General features: G+C 44.9%; 1 protein-coding gene across 24 annotated transcripts in view; it reads right to left on the bottom strand.

The window, feature by feature from the left end:
- Positions 1-23,974, bottom strand: part of MTSS1 (MTSS I-BAR domain containing 1) — a 161,519-nt gene that overhangs the window by 12,296 nt on the left and 125,249 nt on the right. For 2 of the 24 annotated variants that reach the window (XM_079984257.1, XM_079984271.1), the window contains exons 7-13: positions 20,527-20,538; positions 15,199-15,356; positions 14,275-14,382; positions 13,460-13,557; positions 10,535-10,661; positions 4,152-4,271; positions 2,381-2,581 (exon numbers count right to left, since the gene is read on the bottom strand). In XM_079984257.1, the coding sequence (XP_079840383.1) occupies positions 2,381-2,581; positions 4,152-4,271; positions 10,535-10,661; positions 13,460-13,557; positions 14,275-14,382; positions 15,199-15,356; positions 20,527-20,538 (824 nt within the window). Of the gene's footprint in view, positions 1-2,380; positions 2,582-4,151; positions 4,275-10,534; positions 10,746-13,459; positions 13,558-14,274; positions 14,383-15,198; positions 15,357-20,526; positions 20,539-23,974 lie in introns of all 24 variants that reach the window. The other 22 variants (XM_079984267.1, XM_079984275.1, XM_079984256.1 and 19 more) reach the window with 17 other exon arrangements.

The following is a 23,974-nucleotide window of genomic DNA, read 5'->3' on the forward strand; positions in this document are numbered from 1 at the left end:
GTCAGTGACTGGTGTAATGATCTCAGCTTCCTAAGTGATGGCTTAGGAAGCTGAGGATGAGAGTCCCTCCCTCTTCCCCATCCCCCCAAAAACCCCTTGATCTGTTCTGGGGTTTCTCCCAACCCTCTAGAACAAACAGGGGAGGAAATGCAGCGAAAGGAAGTCAACTTTGTTGGCTCCAATTGCTAGGATTTCATAAAACCTTGGTTTTCCTAAGCCTATTTTAATATATAGCTGGGGAAATCTCCATTTTGAGGAATAAGCTGCCAACACACAAAGGCCCTTTCCAAATGGCTGAAGGAGGAAATAATTGGGTTTTTTTAAAAAAATGTTTTACAGCCACACTGTTAAAAATACAGCGCCAGAAACATGGCGTCATTTTAATGTGATTGGGCCAATGGGTGGGAGAGTTTGGGGGACAGGATAGCAATGCACGGCTGTTCAACGGAGAGGCAACAGACATTAAAAACGCTGCAGAGAACTGGAAGAATGAAACATCTGTGCTTCCTTTCCCCCTCCCCACAAATGTGTAACTTCAAAAGCTACCCCAGGTAACAAACCATCACAATTTCCCCATAAATAGATAATGTTCAGGCTTATTGTTAAGGGCAAGATCAAACCTCCTTGACCCTAATTTGAAGTAAGGGGGGGGGGTGTTGTAATACAAATGTCCCTGGCAGGGCAATTGTAAGCATTACTGAGATAAATATGTGAGGAACTTTAAACATCTGAAAAGTGCCAAGGATGTGCACTAAAGGGAAGTGCTATGGGTATCAGCCTTGCAACCAGATCTTGTTTGGAGACAAAGCTCTCTTAAGATGTAAGGGAGAGAAAACTGGCTATTTCTCTCTATAAAGGTCTGGAGATCTATTAGCAAGAGCTGAAGCTCCCCAGCCTTCCTCCAATCCAGTAAATATCCTGCTTCTGTAAATAGCATGGAGCTCCTACTTATTCACACAAAGTAAATAAATATTAGCAGGTAGGTGGGGGTGCCGCTTCATATGAAGGCTTTTTAAGAATCACTTTGTCAGTGAATATTCATTTAATAAGACAAAAGTACTTTAAGTTCAAATGTAAACTCAGCCCAGTGCATTGTTACGTCGTTTAGATGTGGGCAGTTTCTCATGCCATGTTTTGAACCCATGTAAGAATACCCAAATCCAAAAGCACATAATTTCTGAAAGGTGCACCTGGGTGTTAATTCGCCACGTACCCCTTTAAAATAAGAAGAAACACTCCTGCTTTGGTCAACTCCTGGTGTGTATTTCAGAAAGGGAAGCACACAGGTAGGCACCTTTCAAAAGCAAAATAGCATGCAAGTGTCTGGGACTCATATCTGCACCCTCGTTCCCAACGGATTCTCAGGCCAGACAGACAAATAATGGGTTGCCCGGGGCACTGCAGATACATTTCTTCCCTTCTTCCTTCCCAACAAATGTGCTCCTTTCAAAGCAATCTAGAAACCTAGTAAACTGACTCCTTTGACACCAACTGTACATTGAGCAAATGTAACTGATGTAATCTTCAAGCAGGAAGACTTTATGTGTGTCCACATGGTAAAAAGAATAACGTAAGCTACACTAGGGAGTGATTGTCCCAGCAAGTTTTTCCAGGGGTGAAGCTGTGAATGAGAGCCAACAGGAAATGCACGGCCCTGTTCAAGGTATCTCCCCTGGAAAAGATACCACGAGCAACTTTAGTGTTAATTTTGACATAGGGTTAGGGAACCTCCAGTCTGTGGGCCAATCCTGGCCTGCAGGGTCAGCTTCCTAAGGAAGGGGTTTGCATGGAAAGCCCTGCTAAAAGGAGGAAAACCCCTTTTGTTTTAGCAGTACTTTATTAGGTGCTTTGAAGTTGCAACTTTGGGCCTTCAAAGCACCTGACACCCAACGTCATTGTAAGGTGAGTTGATTGACAAGTTGGCAACCCTGGCCACCTGTCAAATTTGGCCCTTGAGTCCAATCCTGATGAGGACCTGGGCCTGTTAAATGAAAAAGATTCCCTACTCCTTAACTTTATTAATAAGAGGCACACCCTCAATTAGGTCCTATCAAACTGTTATCCAGAGAGCACCAATGGTTAACCTAGAACCATCCCAAAGTCTCAGTGTGCTGCTGCACAGTTCGGAAAGCTGTTGAAATTGCTTGTTCAGATAACACCGATTTCTTTCTTTTGAAGTTCTTGATTTATGGGAGTAGGAGATAAGGGAGACTCCCTCGTCAGATCACAGAATTCGGAATAGTATTACAAGCTGGGGTGGGGCAGAGAAATCGACCAAGAATTAAATGAGATTCCAGAAGCAACAACTTGCAGTAGAGTTTGGGAGTGGGAAATGGAAAGGAGAATGGGTGACAGAAACAAAAAAAAAAGAAACACAAACCTTCCAGCTAGGGATCTTAGATGATGGTAACATGCCTGGCCCAATGGTGTAATAATGAGCGCAGTCTGGAAGGAGGGTGGTGGAAGAGGAAGCCCGGGTCCATGCGTGGGAGACAGGCGGGAAATGAGGGGAAGGGCCTGCACCAACGGAAGCTAAAGATGGGCCACTGGACAAACTACAGTGATAATACCCATTAGACAACTGGAAACAAAACAAAACAAAAAGGGGAAAAAAGAGGAGAGAAATTAATATAAATAGGACAAAATATGGGGGGGGGGTACAAGGTGAATCAGGCATGCATTGCTGGGAGTGAAGGGGAAATACCCCATGGAGATTTGAGAACTGTTCGCAACTCAACACCCCTTACAGTGCTGGATCATGCTTTGTTAATGTTACTCAAATATGCATCGCCATTCAAAAACCAAAACATCATTTTCAGGGGCTGAACAGCTTTAGGGCGCTCTGTTAGAGAGGCAGCCTTTTTGGGGGACGGGAAGTTAACCTCCCAGTGTTGGCCAGTGTTATGCATGCCGGATAAACACAATGCGGAGTTTGGATGCTCTCGTTCCTTGAGGGACAATCGCAAGTTTCGTTCAGATTCTGAAAGCAACGGGGTGCGATCTTTCCAAAGCTGTTAATACGCCTCCTGGGTTAGTATTTTCACAGCGCATTCAAGTGAGAAGCAGCAGCAGCAGCTCAGCCTCAGAAAATGACATGTTCTAGGAACAACATAATGAAAGGGGATGGAAGGAATCGGGGACGTTTCCAGATGAGAATGGACCCCAATTTAAAATCACTTGCTCTGGTGGAGATCGGAAATTATCCCCAAATTATTATTTTACTTGAAAATGCTAGTACGATTTATGCATGCCAGGGGGCATCTGATTTTTAAAAGAGAATCTGGGGTTGTGCATGATTGGAGGTGATGAGTAGACCACATGAAGATTTTGGCTTTGCCTTTAATAGAAAAGCTCCTTAGAGCCAATTCCATTGCACTGACCAAAGTGGTTCTGTCGTGGGCTAACGGTTATAAACACAGCCACGACATGCCACAGATTGCACCGCAAAATGCCTGGCAAATGGTTTTGTGAATGCTCCAACTTGCGTTACCATCACTGCTGAACAATCTCCACTTCCAGAACGTGACAGGCAGGGATTCACAAAACCAGTTACTGCACCCAAAGAGGTGACAACTGTGCGTTAAAGGCAACTGTGCGGCTGGAAGCATGAGGCAGGTTTTCCTGCTGCATTCAACTCATTCATTTGGATCATGTGCGGGGAACTTTCAGCCCTCTAGATGTTGCGAAGCTACAACTCCCCATCACCCACAAGCAAGGGTGATGAACGATGTAGTTCAGAGCAACAGCTGGAGGTCCAAAGAGTTCCCAGTACCCAATTTTGATCCTTTACGCTGTGGTGGTGTCCAAACTTTTTAGGGCCTTCAAAGCACCTGACACCCAACGTCAGATTTGATGAAGTGAGGGCCGTGAGGGCCGACCAAAGTTGTTGACTTTTCTTAGGATTAGGATTGAAGTTGTTGAGGTTTTTTTAGGATTTTACCCCAGGAAATAAGCTAAGAAACTGCCACGGGGGCCCTGTTAAATCTGCCCCTGCGGGCCGGTTTAGGCCCCCGAAATGGACTTTGGACATGCCTGCTATGGGTTTCCATTCTCATCCTCTCATTTGCACTCAGGAGAACTATTTCAGGCCTCTGTGTCTCAGAGCCCGGGGAGGATCAAAGAACATGTCTTAGAGACGAAGCCTTTTTCACCTTCTCTGTGGAGGCCCAAGCCCCCATGGTAGAGCCTGAGCTGACTGACGTGGGGGAGCTGCACTCGCTGACTGACTGGCAGGTTTCAGAGGCTTCCGAGGAGGCAGAGCTGGACGAATTCTGCTGGGTTAAAAAAATAGCGGCAACCATGACACGGCAAGGAACAGCAAAGGAGAGGAAAGACAAGCCAACAGGAGAACAAAAACCCAACAAAGCACAGAGGAACGAATACATTCACAGGAGGAGGAGAGAAGCAGAGTGTTAGGAGATCAGAGCAAAAATTCGATCGTTATGCACGTAGCCGGAAGCCTTCAACGCTGCAAGAGGGACAAAAGCAACAGGGTCCTAAATGGCAGAGCCATTGCTGCTTTCTAAAAGGAAGCAAACATCTATGACGCCACATGCCAACTCCCCACTGAGATTTCAGTTTCAGTCGAAAGGGCTAATGCAATGGCACCTTCAGAACCGCCTCGGAGCAGATCGGCAGAGCGCTGAAGCCACAGCTGCAGCGCCACAACGCAAAGGCCCTCCAGCCGTGCCTTGCCTTGCCTTTGGAGGCTGGTAGTTGGGAAAATCTAGGCAGGGGGTACCTAGGGAAAAGCCTATATCTGGAAACCCCACACGGATTTGTCAAGAACTGGGCCAGCAGCGGAAGACCAGCTGCTGTGCACAAAACTTTCTTGTGAAAGTAAATCCCTATTTACCAGGCCGACATTTTCCATGTGGATTCCTTCATGTGAAGTTGTTCGAAGCTACCCCAATGTTTCCATACGGCCCAGTATATCTGAAGGAGCATCTCCACCCCCATCGTTCTACCCGTACACTGAGGTCCAGCGCCGAGGGCCTTTTGGTGGTTCCCTCACTGCGAGAAGCAAAGCTACAGGGAACCAGGCAGAGGGCCTTCTCGGTAGTGGCGCCCTCCCTGTGGAATGCCCTCCCACCAGATGTCAAAGAGATAATCAACTACCTGACATTTAGAAGACATCTTAAGGCAGCCCTGTTCAGGAAAGTTTTTAATGTGTGACATTTTAATGTATTTCTAATCTTTATTGGAAGCTGCCCAGAGTGGCTGGGGAAACCCAGCCAAATGGGCGGGGAACAAATAATAAATTACTATTACTAGGGTTTCTGCCCTCAGTCTCCCTGTGCTGTTTGTATGTCTGTACTATCCTCCCCAAATTGGTGTTGAGACATCTGGAGGGTTGTGAGAATCTCAACACTGAAATAATAAATTGACGCTCTTCCTTTAGTGCCACAGAGAGTGGCTGGGAGAATCCCAGATCACCTAAATCCAACCTTTTCCTGGGATTCTCTGCTCTTCAGCTCAAACCTACAAACCACACATTCCAGTGCTTTTAGTTCGGCCTGGATAGCTCTGTTGGCTATAGCGTGGTGCTGATAAAGTGAGGTCCAATCCTTTGTCTGCATTGCAGGGGGCTGGAACTAGATGATTCTCAGGGTCCCTTCCAACTCTACAATTCTATGAGGAGCAGAGTGGGAAGCCTGTGGCCCTCCAGATGTTGCTGGACTACAGCTCCCATCATGTCTACCAGCTCCATTTGGTACACAGGCTGAGACCCTACCTGCCTGCGGACTGTCTCGCCAGAGTGGTGCATGCTCTGGTTATCTCCCACTTGGACTACTGCAATGCACTCTACGTGGGGCTACCTTTGAAGGTGACCCAGAAACTACAACTAATCCAGAATGCGGCAGGTAGACTGGTGACTGGGAGTGGCTGCCGGGACCACATAACACCGGTCTTGAAAGACCGACATTGGCTCCCAGTACATTTCCGAGCACAATTCAAAGTGCTGGTGCTGACCTTTAAAGCCCTAAGCGGCCTCGGTCCAGTATACCTGAAGGAGCGTCTCCACCCCCATCATTCTGCCCGGACGCTGAGGTCCAGTGCCGAGGGCCTTCTGGCGGTTCCCTCATTGCGAGAAGCAAAGCTACAGGGAACCAGGCAGAGGGCCTTCTCGGTAGTGGCGCACGCCCTGTGGAACGCCCTTCCAGCAGATGTCAAAGCGATAAACAACTACCTGACATTCAGAAGACATTTTAAGGCAGCCCTGTTCAGGGAAGTTTTTAACGTGTGATATTTTACTGTATTTTTGGTTTCTATGGAAGCCGCCCAGAGTGGCTGGGGAGGCCCAGCCAGATGGGCGGGGTATAAATAATAAATATATTATTATTATTATTATTATTATTATTATTATTATTATTATTATTATTCCTGGACCACTGGCTGATGGGAACTGGGGCTCCACCTCATCTAGAGGGCCACAGGTTCCCCCTCCCCCAGCCCTTCTAACAGAGTGACCCACATCATGCGATAGCAGCAGGCTTCAAATGTATACAACAGGAGCAAAAAGCATGCACCCCCATGGAAGGTGTAGGCATGCAAGGCAATCCTTCAGCAAAGAATCGAGACAACGCTGTTGCAACCCTATTAAGCATATGCAAATACAACAATCTGCTCTACTTATTCCAAGCACAGAATTTGAGTTTTCTTCACCCACAACGGAGACTCTTTGCTTTGTACGGGTGCACAATATCTGAGCTTCTACAGGGGGACGTCGCCCCCACCTCCCATTACAGTGCTGAAAGACCTCACTATTTCATAAGAAGGAGGTTCTCAACACCTGCTCTTGGTTAAATCAAATTACAGTGGTACCTCAGGTTACAAACTTAATTCGTTCCAGGGGTCCGTTCTTAACCTGAAACCGTTCTTAACCTGAGGTACTACTTTAGCTAATGGGGCCTCCTGCCGCCGCCGTGCGATTTCTGTTCTCATCCTGGGGCAAAGTTCTTAACCCGAGGTACTACTTCCGGGTTAGCTGAGTTTGTAACCCAAAGTGTTTGTAACCTGAGGTGTTTGTAACCCAAGTTACAAACCCAAGGTACCACTGTACTTTGGAACGCAAGCTAGATTTTTGAAATGGACAGACCTAGATCAGAGTCACCCTTGTTTGTAGGTTGCACATGCAGGGAGGTGCAGGGCTGAAAGAAACTCTCATATAAACCAGGGCCTACACAAAGCAGGCCCTGTTTCTCCAACCCATACGTAACAAAATAAGGGTGGGCGGATTGCAAAAGCAAGTCCTACTCATGGAGGTGATTATAAGGGATGCAATTCATACTACAGGCTTGTACATGGAGGCTTAAACCCGCTGCCTGCAAAACTTTTACACACCAAGGCGCAAGCCTTACTGACCTTTATGTAAGATATACAGGCAAGACTATTTCTGCCTCTCCCTGTGGAAAAAAACCCTCCTCTGTGTTTCTTGCTGGTTTAAGCCTCCCAACTGACTATGATATGGGGTAATTTGGATACGCACCAAGCCAAATTGCCTCCTTTCACCCTATCTCCAACAATTCCATGGCGCAAGAAGTTGCAACAACTGCCCATTGCGTTCTTTTGTCCCTCAGCAACAGAGAACGGAACTCACACAAAACGGGCCGCTAAAAACACACAAGAAGCATCAACAGAGAAAGCAGAACGCCACTTTCATCTATGGCTTTATAGCAAGAATCAACATTCTGCTTTCAAACGATGACACACGGCAGCGCGAGGTTATTTTTGCTGTCTTGCGAATAAAAACTCCAAGATGAAAGTCCGTCAGTTGGTTAAAACACACAACACATTAAACGGTTTTTTGGGTTCTGCCTGCATGAGTATCAGGACATTTAAGCAAGCCTGAAATATCCAGGGCATAAAAATGATCCCTTTTATCCTCACGCTGAAATGATGCTATGGACATCTCTCTCTCTCTGTCTCTCTAAATCAGCAGTGGGGTTCCTCTATTCATTAGCACATTAAGAACGCCAATTTCTCCCCACTGAGCAACAGTTTCTTTATATTCAGAAATCCACATGGAGCTAAGGTCACATGGAAACACATCATAGTTCCAAGAATTTAGTGACTCAAAAACCTGAATCGCTTACAACTGTGGTGGACCAAAACCCAATTGTGTGCTGGATCACTTCATAAAAGCTAATGCCATGCAGAACCCACCTTGCAAAAGAAACAATGCATTGCACAGTAGGACAACTGATGGTCTGGGCCATTTCACACATTAAGCAAAGTCCATGCCAGTTACGCTACTGGCAACAGACTCAGCTTTGGCTAATCACTGATTAGCGTACCTGTGCGATACAGATGTTTGCAAACATACCTGATTTGCGTTCACATTCATTTTAGATCTTGGCTTAAGGTGTACACTAAACACGTCAGCATGTGAAGTGCTCTTTAATGTGGGCCAAATATGGACCTGTGAATCCTGTAACTAAAGAACTCCTAGCTGGAATCTTTCCAAGTCTTTTCCAAGGGGTGTGTGGCATAGTGCTCCCTGAAGCATTTTGGTTCACTGGGCATGCAGGGAAAATTGCATGTCTGAATGCTGAGGAGATTTCACCCCTCCCATATCCAAGAATCTCCTGAGGAGCTGCTGACTCTCCAGAGAGGAGGAGGCGTGTCCTGCTATCTACTTATTCTGCCCAGCACCACATCTCTGTGTGTGTGAGAGAGTCAGTCAGTGTGTCGGAGAGAGAGTGAGTGCTAGAGATCGTGTTTAGAGATAAGGTTGCTGCTAAGAGCAGCTGCAGGCACTCAAAGTAGCATTGATTTATGCTCAGAATATTTAGCTCTGTATATAGTTTTGTATTATAGCTGTAGTTATAGAATAAAAGGAGGATACTCTACAGAGCTGCTCTCCGAGTGGTTTATACTCTGCAAGACTCTGCAAAACGCTGCTGCGCAACGACTGTATTATTGTGCAAGTGAATCCGGTGCTCTCAGCTCCAAGCTGTGAGTCCACAGCACTGTGACCTGTTCCTGAGAGAAAGGTGGTCTCTGGCAGTGCTACCCAGCTCGCCTAGCCCAGTCGGGGTTCAAGTGCATGAGTCCAGTTGGTGCACTGGCTCAAGGGCGATGCTGACACTTTTGTTAAATATCCCAGCATCACACGCTTCCAGCCTAGCCTTTTTCCGTCCCTGCTAACTTTGCACCAAGAGATTGCACCAAGCCCTAGGCGTGGGCGTGGTCTCAAAACAAGCCATTTCTGTCAGGTATCTACAGCAACGCCACATTCTACTTCCTGAGCATATGAGATCTGCTCTCAGAAGTGATCTCATATCCTGTAAATACGGAATTATTACCCAGGGGTTTTTTGTGTGTGTTTTGTTTTTTTACTAATTTCACTTCAACTTAAGTTGCTGTACACCTCTTTTGTAGAGCTTGAAACTTATTGGAAGGAAAGGAAACATTTCTGGGGCAAGCTTTGGGGCATCAAATAGCCTGGGATGGGGTGGTACAAAATAGGGGAATAATTATGGCTGAGCCACCAGGAGGCAGCTGTCAGATCACTGAACATTGACTGCAAGAATTCGCATAGCAAATGGGAGGAAGATTCTAAACTTGAGTTGCAGGATGGCAGAATCTATGGGATACTGATTAAAATTTGCATTTGGCTTTGCATCATTGGAAGCAGTTGTTTACAGTTTCTCTTGTTATCGTCAACCACAGGTAAAATTAACACGGCACCACCACCCTGTTTGTAGCCCCAAAATATATGGAGAGCATCAGGCTGGAAGGAGACTGGTGATTGGGAGCGCTAGGGAGAACATACTCTGACAGCTCACATGTGCATTTCTCTTGTGATCAACTCGATGTGAAAGACAAGACAGGAAGATGCAAACATCTTTCCTGTAATATGTGAAAGGGCCCCGCATTTTAGCCCTTGGCTGCAGCGGCAGGAGGCAATTGCTGGGTTTACCTCTTGGCAACTGCAAGCCAGGCTTAAGACACAATTTGCGATGGGTGAGAATCAGAAAGTAGCAGTAGTCTGCCCAAAAAAGCAGGTGTGGGGAATCTCAGGCCTGGGGGCCAAATGTGACCTCCCAGGACTCTATCCAGCACATTAGACTCTATCCAGGTCACACTCCTTGCCACCCCCTTCACTGGTCCTATTTCACACCCTCCTTGTGTGTTTTGTGCCTGGATAGAAGGTACCCTTGACCTCTTGCTTTTCCTGAATGGATGAGAGAGAAGAGGTCTGTAATCGTGTAGCCTATCTGTTGTTGTTTAGTCATGTCCGACTATCATACGATGGAAAAAATTACATCCAATACTCAACCCACTTTGGCCTCTGGCCCCACCCACCACTGACACGTGGCCCCCATTAGGTCCCTCAGAAGGCAAAACGGCTCGTGGGCTGGAAAAATATTCCCCACTCCTGCAGTAGAGTAATGCAGCAGGCAGACAACCAAATAACCCGAAGCAGAAGCCACAAAAAGCACAATGAGCACAGAAGCCCTTGGAGGAATAATTGGGGGAGAAACAGAAGGTGCTACATGCAGGGGCAGCCGCTGCTCCCTAGGCATACCTGATTGAGGGCCTCTGGCGGCATGGGGGATGGCGACTTGGACTGGAAAGCATCCTGGGACATGAAGCCGGAGTCGTGTGAGGACACGCTGGACAGCCTCATCGGCGCTTGCTGGGGCAGGTTGGAGCTGCGGTAGCGATAGTGTGAACTGGGTGAGTGAGAGTGTGAGCCGCTTGACCGTGAGTCACTACTGTTTACACTGTTCAGACTGCTGTGAGATACAAAAGGAAGAGAGACGAGGGCAGAGGGGGAGGGGGGAAGAGAAACAAAAAAAGGGGGGAGGGGGAAGAGACCGGCACAGGACAATTAACATTCCATGGTTCTCCAGCAGAGCATGCAGCACAAAGAATAAAAAATAAATAAATGGCACAACTAGCGGAAGGAAACTGGTCAGAGTCATAAGGAACTGCAGTATCCTTAGGAATCGGATGGAAAATGGCAAATCGACAGCATCGAGTGGTACTAGAATGTGGCAATGAACGAGTCAGGGGCTATTTCTGCAAAGGAAGACGTTCCTCTAGCAGACCAGGCAGGAAAGTGGGAAGGACCTGGTTCCCCACCCCACCCCAGGCTACCAGCATGGAACGAAACGGCTGACAACTGGGGAGGAAGCTGGGATAGCTTGGGTTAAATTGAACATTTGTTGCACGAGTGGAAGGACTTCTGCTCGTGCAACAGAACTTCCCTTTCTCCTCTCACACCACCCCAATCTGCTGCAGAGGGCTAGGGGCAACCTCAGAGCCGATCTGAAGGGGTGGGAGCACAGAAGGAGGAAGAGGAAGTTCCACTGTGTGAATGGAAGGTCTGCAAGAGCACTGACTCTGCTGGACACAATTCCTTTGTAGGCTAGGGGATTTTTACAGGTATATTTGAAATGCTGCACTGGATACCAATTAGGGCTGGCTCAAGGCGCCCGAGGTGAGAAATCCCATCAGCACCCAAACAAAAAGCTAACCAGCATGTGGAACGTTCTACTGAGAGATTCCCTGTGCAAGTTCCACTGATGTGAATGGGAGTGGTAGCAAAACCACTACTGCACTCGGGTACAGATCCCAGTACTCAATGGCGCTAGAACAGGAGAGACTTCTGGCAGACTATGCACCGTGGACTGGACCTGCCTTGCCTCTCAATTCTGCTGATGCAAGCAGTGGCCTCAATCTGCTCCTGAGGTTGCCATGTCGCTTCCTCTCATAGCACACCCTATCGCCAGAAAAGGCACCCTCCCTTGGGGTTAAAAGTCTGCAGCAGTTTTAAAATTTTAAGGCAGAGGAGGCGTTTCGCTGCTAACCCAAGAGGGCTGGCTACTTTCTCCTTTAAGCGCCTGCTGTTTACATAATACTATCAACTGTTGGGCTCAACCAGATGAAGACAGCAGGAGATCTTTGATGGGGGTCTCCTGAGGATTTCCTTTAAGCAATAAATAGAGCTGGCAATCTGCTTTGAGGGAGGCAAGAGGCTATACGGTCCCATCGCCTATGGAGACGATGGTCACATGAATCTCCCACCATCTTGCCTAGTTTGCCTAGAAAACCGCTGCTGGGATTGTACGGGCAGCCATTTTCCTTGTTAAGGATATTGCATTTTGAAAAGCCTGTGCTTACCGCTGTCAATAGAAATATCTATAGATCTCCTGTCTATAGATAGTGTACGTACGCATGCACAGACAGCTAGCTACGCAGGGAAATGCAAGGGGCATCATGGTCTACCATGCCATAGGGTGCTTCAGCTCTCCAATCCATGTGATTCAGAAGGCAAATTTGTTAAAAATAATGACAATAATAATAATAATAATAATAATAGCATTTAAGGCTAAAAAGAAATGCAGGAGCAAGGAACATACAGCAGAACGTCTTCCTTTTGGTGGAGAAAAGGAGAGAATTAGACACCGGTGTGCCTGGCAAGGAGTGAGGGAGGAGAAGGAGATGCATGCTGCCAAACTGTTTTAGCAGAGAGAAAACAGTTTTCATGGAAGAGGTCAAAGGGGGATCTAGATGCTCGAAACACGCAAAAATAAAAAATTAACTCTTTTTTTTCTGAACTGCATTTCATCAGTACTGAACAGTAAAGTACTACCGAATAATTTTCAGTAAAGGATTTTACTCAAACAAGTTGCAAGAGAAACGGGAGGCATCCAAGCAGTTTACGCTACTGAGAAATTAAGCCTGCTGTACGATTAAACAATGGTATAAACATTTACAACATATGCGGGTTCATGAGACAGTGGCAAAGAATACCACACCCCGAATCGACAACTGGAGGGTCAGTGGCCGGTTTACCTTAGAAGTTTTTCCCAGAGCCTCTTTGTATGGCTGTCATAACAATGCTCAACAATTCTATTTCACTCTATCAATAGCATCTCAAGAAGGAGAGGACCACAAAGAGTAGACAAATCATTATTTTACAGAATTCAGACGTACCCCCAGATTCAACCATCTTAAAACACCATTATGTTGATGTGAGTCAAGACTAAAAGTTCACTGCCCGTGAATGGGTTGGGGAGAACATTTTGTCGCAGCATGGAGAAGATTGTGATTTCTAGACCAGGGTCTGAGAGGTTCTTCTTTTGTCCTGCTGCTTTTGACTGCTTGCCACTGAATCGGAACAAACATCAATCTGCAGAAAACCTAATTAACATTTGTTCCGATTCAGCAGTAAACCACAGGTTTTCCTGGGGAAAGCGGCAGGACAAAAGAAAAACATGTTTAGAAATCACGGGACAAACAACACATGTGCCTGAGCCCTCAAAAAGTGTTGGACCTCATCAGTGCCTGGATGAACACTGAGTGGTCCTTCCTAGGTGCTTCAAACATCCTAGAGGAAAGTGCAGGATCCAAGCATATAAATAAATAATGCTTACATAAGAGTGTTTAGTAGAGTAAAACACTGGGTTCCCATAGAAACAGATCATATGCCTTTTCTGCTTACCTGCACACACTGGATTTTCTTGACATGGTGGTACTGGGAGATGATGGAGGAGTCTGATAGGACCAGCCATAATCAGAGCCTTTCAAATCTAGAATTACCTGGAGAATCAAGAGATAGCCATGCACAGTTATTTACACCAGTGAATTGGTCATTGGCGGCTTGAAACTAGCTAGCTGCTGTCAAATCAACCAATCCTTTCAGGGCATCAAGTTAAGCATATCCTACTAACACCCCAGCACACTTATTTTTAACATTACGGACTTGTTATTATCACGGTCCTTCAGTCTCTTTCTCCTTCTTGAAACACACGTTTCTCAGAGCCCTCCAGACCAGCAAAACCTTTACAAAACACAACCAGTTTTATTCAAGATTCTGCCAACCATATTCCAGTGCTGCTTGCTGAAATCTAGTGAAGCTACACTGTCACTTCCTCAACCCAGTGCCCTCCAGATGTTGTTGAGACTACAACTCCCAACATCCCTGGCCTGTACGACCAACAGTCATGGATGATGGGAGTTGTAGTCCAACAACATCTAGAGGGCACCAGGCTGGGAAAATATTAACATAGATGAAGGTTAAGGGCACAGTCTATTAGAAAGTTCTCCTCCTGAAGCCCCCACAGCCGGCCACCCCAGGAGGAGCTAGGCAAGGATGTTACCACGTTCTTGGGCAGCTGTCAATCATATCAATAGCGCTTGCATGGGGAAGTATTTTCATTGGGTATTTACCTTTTGCACATATATGGAATTCTACCATTTGTGGGTTGAGTAGACACAGTAAACCCAACAGATTAGCCCTTCCTCAGTCAAACTAACCTGCTCACTTGATGGCGGCAGCTTATGAGGGTCCATAGTGAGGCTTTTCAGATCTTCTGAGATGGTCTGCAGGTGAGTTATTTCTCCCAGCATTGAGATTTCTTCTTCCTGGAAGATTAAAAAAAAAAAGAAACTAAGCAGAACATCAGCACGGGCCGTGTTACTGAGTTCTATTGCGTATGCAATTTGGGTCAACTTCAGCAAACTAGCTGCTTCACCTTACTAAGTCAAGGCATAAGCACCACTCACTTCTTTAAACAGACACAATTTGTAAAGGTTAAAAAAAAAAAAAGGATTAGATACTTATGACTGAAGCTACAGAAAAGGTCAGGCTGGCAAGCAAGATGTCAACATCCCTTCATTCTTAAACCATTTTTAAAAATAAGCCTTCTTAGTTCTTGCCACATCACTTTCTTTTTTTATATATAATGATTTTTATTAAATTTTCTGTTTTACAATTTAAAATACTCATTTAAACACCCTTAAAATATCAATGACTTCCCTTCTTCTCTTTCCGTGGTTCATTTGAATATCATAAATCCCTGCATATTTTACAAGAACAAGAATACATTCAGTATTCCATTATTGCACCCACCAAACCTTATTTACACTGTTGAATTGATCTTAATGCTGCCAACATTTTCAAGTGTACACAGTTCCCTCCCGCCATATATTCAATAAACGCTTTCCAATCTTCTCTAAACGTATGTTCTTCTTGTTCTCTTATTCTATATGTTAAGTCTGCAAGCTGCACATATTCTGTCAGCTTAAGTTGCCATTCTTCTTTGGTTGGGACCTTGCTTGTTTTCCATTTTGGGGCCAACAAAACATGGGCCGCAGTAGTGGCATACATAAATAACCTTTTCTGAAACCTGGGAATTTCAGACTCAAAACAATGGGGAAAAGGCTCAAAACAAAACTCACAATCACAGGCCGCAGCATGGAAATGAATGAGCAGAATCTGCCGCGTTCCTCAATCAGGGCTTTCCTAACGGCCTGTTTCTCTGTTTCTTCAAGAAGTAGGTATTTATCGTTCACGTCCTGTAAGGCGCTGTCTAGCTGAGGCTGGATGTCTCCTCTACCTATTCACAACGGAGAAAAAGCAAAGGTGGTTATAGGCCGAAGCTACTCCCAAGGAAGCCCATAAACATTTGTACGGCTTTGGCTATATCTGGGCTCACGTCAAGTGTGTTCACAAGGCTAGTCACTACATGCCGTCAACTCCCTTGTCGCTCCACCTCAATGGGAGTGAATCTGCCTTGAATAAGATGAATTTGCGGCTTAAATCAAGGAGCCTAGCACACCTCCTTTGGGACAAAGGGGAGGGAATGTTAATTTAACAAAGAAAACACAGTTCTTATATTTTACAGTATTAAGAGCAGGCTACACAGATAAGGAGAAGAGGTTACGCTTTCACAGAGCGGTCAAATATTGTATTTTATCAAATACGTAACAGAAGATGGAACAATTCAAGCTACAGTGACACAGACTGGTGGTCTCCACCGCTTTTTTCCAGGATACCCTGGGAATCACTAGCAGTTTATTTGGGGTTCCTTTAACAAGAAGATCAGTAATGGTAGACAAACATAGCTTGCGCCATAACAGATTTATAGAATTATGCATGGAGAAAGTGGTTGGAGGAAGCTTTTTCTCCTTCTAGAACCTGGAACCATCCAATGAAACAAAGGTGGGAGATTCTGGAAAGACTAAAGGAAGCATTTTTTCGCATAGTGTACTGCCAGTTTATGGAATTCACTTACAGAAGGCCACAGCAAAGGCCACCAACAAAGATGGCTTCAAACTGCTCTCTATGAATTTGCCTATCAGTGGGCCAGTAGGCATGAGTGCTGCATGCTACCCTCAGGAACAGAGGCAGCCTGTCTCTGAGTACCACTTGCTGGGGCAACACAAATGGGACAGTGTTGTTGAGCGCATGTCCTGTTTGTGGGCCTCCCAAGGCTACTGTGGTGGAGAGGACACGAGATTAGGTGAGCCTTTGGTCTGACCCAGCAAGGGTCTTCTGATGACAACGGCTTGCCTACCGATTACCAATCTCCTCGTATAATATGCATTACCTAGGGCACTGTTCGTTTATACAGAGTAACAATGAGCCCCACAAGGCCTGCCCAATGCGCTGCATGGGATACAGAAAGCTGCCTCACACCAGCTCACTGTATTTGCAGTATTGTCTGTTTTGACCGGCAGGGACTCTCACCGCCTGCTCTCTCATCTGTTCAACTGGAGACGCCAAGGTTATATATATGGCCATGCAGCTTAGAACATGCCCTGAAGGAGTTTAGGGGACAGGTGTTCTCTTGGCCAGCAAACTGAAAATGGTTCCGTAAAAAGGCAGGAAGGCAGGTTTAGAGGACAGATCGACACCAACTCCCTTGTCCCAAGACTCGCCAGTTCAGTAATAACCTGGCTGGGTCCCACCAAAGTTTAGTGAAGGATGTCAGGTCCAGGAGAAGCAGAAGAGGTTACTTACCCACCCCAGTTTAAAGCCAATCCAGTTTCATAAGCAAAAGTTAAAGGGGGTAACAGGAGTTGGTGTGTATATATACAAACTTTTCACGTAAAGGTATCAGGGAGGAAATCAGTTTCACAAGGGAAGTAGGGAACTTGCTTCAATTCAAGCCACTGGGTTACAAACAAACAAGGATATTGGCGTTCAAATGTATGCACAGCTCTCATCTCCTGCCAAACTCACCACCATATTGTGCATCCCTCCCCAATCATAAGTTTATTTTTAAAAATCCCCAGAAAAATATTGAACCGTTAAGGTACAGATTGGTATCTGAGTTGATGTGCTTCACTGGCAAAAGTGACCACAAAAAGGCACCCATAAAACTGAAGCTGGCATGAGACATCAGCTGACAGAAGCAGTACATTTATTTGCCTTCAGGGTTTGGGGACTTCGTCGGAACATCAAAGTATATGTGTTGCAAAAAAAGCCAACAGCCTGTGAGCTAGCCCAGAAAGCTTTAAGACACTAGTTTATACCCCCCCCCCCCAAAAAAAGCCCACCTTGACATAAAAGTGGCTGCTCACAGCCAGTCAATTCTACACACAAAAAGCTTGTTCTGTAGCAAATAACATATGTGTAGAAAACGCTACTGCAAAGAACGGAAGTGTTAGCAGGTACAGCAGAAATTCAGTTACAGACTAGTAGTCTTCGTGAGACCAAGACTCACAGGACACAAATCACCTCAACAGCTGGCGCTAAGCAGATCTTGCTGGTCCCCCAACTCCCATAAGCTCCAGCCAGAATGGCCAAAGGTCAAGGTGGACGGGAGTTGCATTCCAACAAAATTTGAGGACATAAGCTGGGAAACGATGCAATATGGGGCCAACCCTGCCATTTTGTCTCTCAGCCAGCGCTAGATCCATTAAGGTCCAAGATGGCAATCATGGTCTTCAATCCCATGTGTGATGCAAGAGTGCTGCCCAGATTCCTCTAGGTTTGCCGCCAACCATGCCTCCATCTCCTCTTCAGTAATGACCATTTACACGGCTTCATCCCAATGGGAGACAGGCAGAGTTTATGCTGCGAATATCCCCTCACCGTGAACACCTCCACCCCACTGAAGGCTACTCAGCAAGATCGGAGCTGTGCGTCACAAGGACATACCGGCCGTTATTTTAACTGCAGGAAGAAATTAAAGAGCTCAGACTCCAGTGTGTTGCCTGTTAAGTGTCTGGCTACTCAAGTGCAACTGTGCATGGCAGAAGCTTTTGTGTTTGTAATTCAGACACTAAATCGGAATTAAGCGCCTAGGACAGACTTCTGTAAGTGCTGAGAGGTGCCATATGAGTGCAGCTAGGATCTCACTGAAGCAGAAAGCTAAAACCTACGGTCTACCTCGGCCCTCGGCTATACAGGAGGCATGCTAGGAAGATACCAGCCTCAATATCATCCCAGTAGCTACATATCTCAAACCTTGCTCTGCAACGCCCCTTGGTAGCACAAGTCTTAGACCAGGGGTCAGCAAGGTTTACCTCACCTGGGCTGGTTCACTCCAGCGGAGATCCCTCCGTGGGCTGAATCGTGTACGGCACCTGCGCAGACGCAATTTTCGCCGCCGCCAAAGCAAGTCCCTGGGTGGCTCGGTTCAGGGTCAGCTCCCCGTGGGCCGCTTGTGGCCCATGGGCCTTAGGTTGCTGACCTCTGTCTTAGACTTTCTCTTTACTCTCCTGCCACAGTACGAAGACCATGAAAATAACAGGAGTCATCTTTTTCTCAATGAAGATTCACATATTTGAATCTCGATTGGAGAAGAATCCACTCATAAATTATTAGTAGTATAATTGCACACTACCTACATTTTACTACACAGGTAATGTTGCATGCATGCGTTCTCTTCGCATTTTGTTTACCTCATCTGGAAATAGACGTTGACTGGAATCTTGTTTAATTTCGTTAGCTCAGTGATTAGGCTCTTTGGGGGGAGGAAATGTGATGTAGACCGGAACTACGTCTGAATGTTGAGCAACTCTGATTTATGAGTGGATTCTTCCTTCTATTCAAATATATGAATGTTCATTCAGAAAAAGATGAGTCCTGTTATTTTCGTGCTTGTTTAGATTTATAAGTGTCTAACGGTTGCCCTGGTGACACTATCTTTTGTCACATTGCATTTCGCTATGCTATTACCACCTTCCCTGTTGTGTTCTTATGGTATAAAGACGAGAACAGAAACAGCCTCTCTCTCAAACACATTCACACTGTGAGTTTCACAGAAAGGTTGCTTCATTATTGCGCGCGCACAGCACTGTATGAATCTCATTCCATTAAAAAAAACCACAACCACGACCACCAGCCTCCTCCCTCCTCAAACTCACATTTTCCTTGAAAGCTTGGGTGTAACCCCTTAATCCTCAGGACCAATTTGCACCCTATATCCAAGTCCAACAAGATATAGAGGCACTTGCTTCCCCTTCACTTGCTTACGTTTATTTCTCCTTCACCTCCCCCTATTGTCTTTCCCACTATTAAAATTTAGACACGTAATCCTCCTTGATGTTTGCTGTACTCCATCATCTATCAACCCCAACCAGCATGGACCAATGGCCAGGGACTATGGGGTTTCCCTGCTGCAAACTTACTGAAGATCACAACATTCTAGGATAAAACAAGTCATTTTCTACTCCCAACAGCCTGACTTGTCAGTTATCTCTAACTGAAAACCTCGTTTCGGAATCACGTATTTCTACCCATTCTCAACACACCAAACTCATATATTTGTTATCAGTCAGGGCATAACATGCAAGTACTTTTTTTTAAGGGTATATTTTAGGGTCAAGGGGTTACAAACATGGGAATTTAGGCTCTAGACTTTAAAAATATGTTTTGAATAGGCACATACGTTTGAAATTTGATGGTGTGGCCATTCTAACCTCAGGTCTCTTGCACACCTAAGCCCAGAACACTTGGAGAAGTCTACTCAGTTCCACCCCCCTCAAAGGAGTCAAGGATGGTGGCCCAGGAGCTCCTAAATTGTGCAACTCCCTCCGCAGAGAGCTGTGTCTTTCATCTTAAGTTGTACAGCTTTCACCATATGGTGAAGACGTATCTCAGCCGTTGAAAATGAACGTATTTGGCTTCCCACCTCTTTGGCCGAATTTGTATCGTTCTGTTCCTTCTGTAATGGTTTCATCTGTTTTTATTACCGTTGTATTTTCTACAGCTGTAAACCGCCCCAGGGCCTTATGGTGATGGGCGGGTAAAAAAATCTTAGAAATAAATGCTGCTCAACTCCTTTACATCAATTTGGTTATAATTTGGTGGCATCAATCTGGTAGTAAGAATTGAGCTGTGATTTCAAGTCAAGTATTCCTGCTCTTTCCTAGCCTATTAAGATGTGGAGCTAATTTTCCTGCACATACCCTGGAAAAGGCAGTAAAATGGGAGAGCTGAATGCCTCAAGTCAGGTGTAGAAAATAACTTGGCCACATAACATCATGATGCGCAGAAACTTGAGAAGTGTCTGAGGGCACAGCTGGAACTTAAAACAATTTAATGCCAATACTAAGTGCCAATGAATATTTTCCAAACCTAGTGGATCACTATGGATTTCATGTAGCATCTGGCTGAGAAGACACCTGCTCTTGGGTGTTGAGGCCAAAAGATGTAGGAGTTTTAAATTCGAAATTAAAGTCTAGGCAGCTAGTATGAGACCAGACAACCATAAGAGGCCACAGCAAAGAATTATACCAACCAGCCACCAGGGATGCGGTGCAGCTCAGACTTACCCAGCGCCTCAGCTGTCGAGAAGGTGAGCAGGATACAAAAATTGACACAGGAGAAGGAAAATAAAATAAGTCAAAACCAATGTTCTAAATTTCCTAGTGTTTATATACATCATTAGCAGATTGAAGAGAAGCAAAATGATCCCGTTCACGCCAAAGGTTTCTTTTCTTCTTTCACATTCCAAAGTTGCTAAGGTCAAAGTGCTAATTTCCACTCAAACAAAATCCTGCTATACTCAAGCTGGTTTTTTAATTTTTTTAGCTTTGTTAGAACTTCCAGTTTCTTTCATCTAAGCAGCTGGTCCTTCGAACGTTTGCATGATGCAACTTGATGAATTTGACAGGGAACCAGGGGAAAGGTCAGATTTGTGATAAGAGATCTAGTGAAATAGGGCACCCCCCCCTTTTTTTTAAGTCATGGTTTGGAGTATCAGGAGTTGCCTGATCCCGACTCCATTTCTCCACTTCCGGGTTCAGCCCACTCTATGCCACGGTTTCCTGTAACAAACAAATCAGGCCAACTATGGCTAGCGCTAGCATCTAAACTGTCATTTGAAAAGCATGGTTTGAAGTGGTTTTGCAGACTATGGTTTCAAATCATAAGTTGGAGGTTAGGTGCTAACCATAGTTTGCCCAATTCAGGTGTCAGGGAACAATACGATTAGAAGAAAACCGAAAACAAGAGAAAACTGGTGTATAGGAAAGAACATTTGTACCTAAAACACTACTGTTCCTCCAAATCATGGTTTGGAGGATAATCTCAATTGACCCTTTTTACACCACTTAAGGAGTTCCCACATCCTTCTGTGCACACGTTAAGACAGGGAAGAGTGTGTTTACTGTAAGCACAAAACTCAAATTATGCAACTGGAATGTCTTATGCAAATTTGCATACATCCGCTTAGTTTAAATCGCTGCACAATTTTCATCTTTAGACAAGTGTGTGTGTGTTTCTATGTAGGTTACTTAAGAAAAATATGAAATCAGAGTAATAAAAATCACCACATGACTAATGAAATCACCACATATTTTATAGCAAAGACTGGTAAACACATCCACGGGTTCTCCTCTCCAACCCTGAAATTTTCTTGAGCAGAATTCGCTACAGATGCCATTCAACATATCTTTCTCCATATATACACTAGGCATAACATTATGCAAAGCACATTATTGTGACCTTAAAAATACGTATGCGCTACAGAAGATCCACACTCCAGCCGCGTGACACAGAGGTGTGTGTGACATCTGTAGATACTTGTGACATACAAGTAATCTCAAACATTTCCAATGTAGCAGATGAATTCCCCAAACGTGCCGAAATCTCCTAATTTAATTCTGCGCCCCACAGGAGCTGCAGTCACTCCGTAAAACACCCCTCAAGCTCCTCCTAGTTGTTTTTTTAAATGGATATATAAACAGCTAACAAACAATATTTTTCAGAACAGAATGTTTTAATGCTAAAATATGTTGGATGAAATAGTTGTCTTTGAGATAAGTGGAAAAACTGCCCAAGCAAGTGCCTACGGAACAGAAATATCTAGAGACCAACTATCAAAAAATGTGGAGACACAGTGACAATCCATCTTATTCTAAGGTCGAAAGAGTGCAAAAATTATCATGTGAATTTCAGGGTTACCTTTTGCTGCTGAAAGTGGTTTGCCATTTTTTTTAAATATACCATTTATTGATGGGTTGGGCTATCAAACTGTTAATAAGCCAATGTTACGTTAGACATTTGCAAAAATGGTTGCAAAAAGTAAAGTAAAGTAAAGTAAAGTAAAGTAAAGTAAAGTAAAGTAAAGTAAAGTAAAATAAAAGATTCACGAAAATGGTTGAAGTAACGGACACAATGTTTTCTAACTGGAAATGGTATTTAGCTATAGATACAGGCCCAAGATGACTGAAAGGCTTGCTGAGCTGTTGGAAAACATGTATCAAAATAGACACAAATACAATATAGTGCAGTAGACCATGGTAAACTGTAATAAATTCCCAATCTCTAATGGGAAATTCGCTTTTCTTAAGAAAAAGGCACCACCTAACCTATCACATTTCATACACTCAGTTCAGAATCCTGGGTACATAAATCACATCACCACCCTACGGCTTTCATGTAATCTTAATTTTTAAACTGGCAGCAAAATTAAAATTTGAATGCCTGCACACCCAAAAACATTTTACTGAACTGAAAAACAGAGAATACATCAAACAAATCCAACATGATTTTTAAAATGAAGTGATGCAATCAAGCTTTACTCTCAAGGGCTATCAATACCTTTAACATCCAAGGAAACTTCCACTCAACGGTTTATTGTGGAACTTGGTGCTGCTACTGCATGCAAGTTTCCCGAAATGTCCACACAATCTTGTCCTCATCAAACTGCCACCCAATTTTTTTCGCCATCCAGATTTACAATTTCCATTTGTTTTTGTTTTGTTTTTTTAAATTAATGGATTTTCAGCGGAAACAGTAAATGGGGATCAAATGGGAATATGGGATTAAATTTTGATGCACGAGTGAACAGCAGAACCCACAATAAAGGAAGTGCCTACAATCCAAACCATTTTCCAGTATGGCTTTGGGCTGTTTTACCATGAGAAAAATGTAGAAGTGCTGACATTGCACCTTCACTCTTAATAAAAAAGGGAGTTTCAGCAATGTGCCTCTCTTTTTGTTTTGTTTGTAACATCTTTATTATAAGCTGCGTTGGGAGAGCTTGCCCCAAAAGCTGGTGGAGGCACTACTAGTAGTAGAGGGAACCTGATCACATCACAAAACCAAGTTAAAACAGCTTGTGTGTGGTTGTTGTTGTTGTTTAGTCGTTTAGTCGTGTCCGACTCTTCGTGACCCCATGGACCAGAGAACGCCAGGCACTCCTGTCCTCCACTGCCCCCCGCAGCTTGGTCAGACTCATGCTGGTAACCTCGAAAACACTATCCAACCATCTTGTCCTCTGTCGCCCCCTTCTCCTTGTGCCCTCCATCTTTCCCAACATCAGGGTCTTCTCCAGGGAGTCTTCTCTTCTCATGAGGTGGCCAAAGTACTGGAGCCTCAGCTTCACAATCTGTCCTTCCAGTGAGCACTCAGGGCTGATTTCCTTCAGAATGGAGAGGTTTGATCTTCTTGCAGTCCATGGGACTCTCAAGAGTCTCCTCCAGCACCATAATTCAAAAGCATCAATTCTTCGGCGATCAGCCTTCTTTATGGTCCAGCTCTCACTTCCATACATCACTACTGGGAAAACCATAGCTTTAACTATACGGACCTTTGTTGGCAAGGTGATGTCTCTACTTCTCAAGATGCTGTCTAGGCCTGTCATTGCCCTTCTCCCAAGAAGCAGGCGTCTTTTAATTTCGTGGCTGCTGTCACCATCTGCAGTGATCATGGAGCCCAAGAAAGTAAAATCTCTCACTGCCTCCATTTCTTCCCCTTCTATTTGCCAGGAGGTGA

Source organism: Podarcis cretensis (assembly GCF_951804945.1).
Source record: "Podarcis cretensis genome assembly, chromosome: 7".
NCBI classification, from domain to species: domain Eukaryota; kingdom Metazoa; phylum Chordata; class Lepidosauria; order Squamata; family Lacertidae; genus Podarcis; species Podarcis cretensis.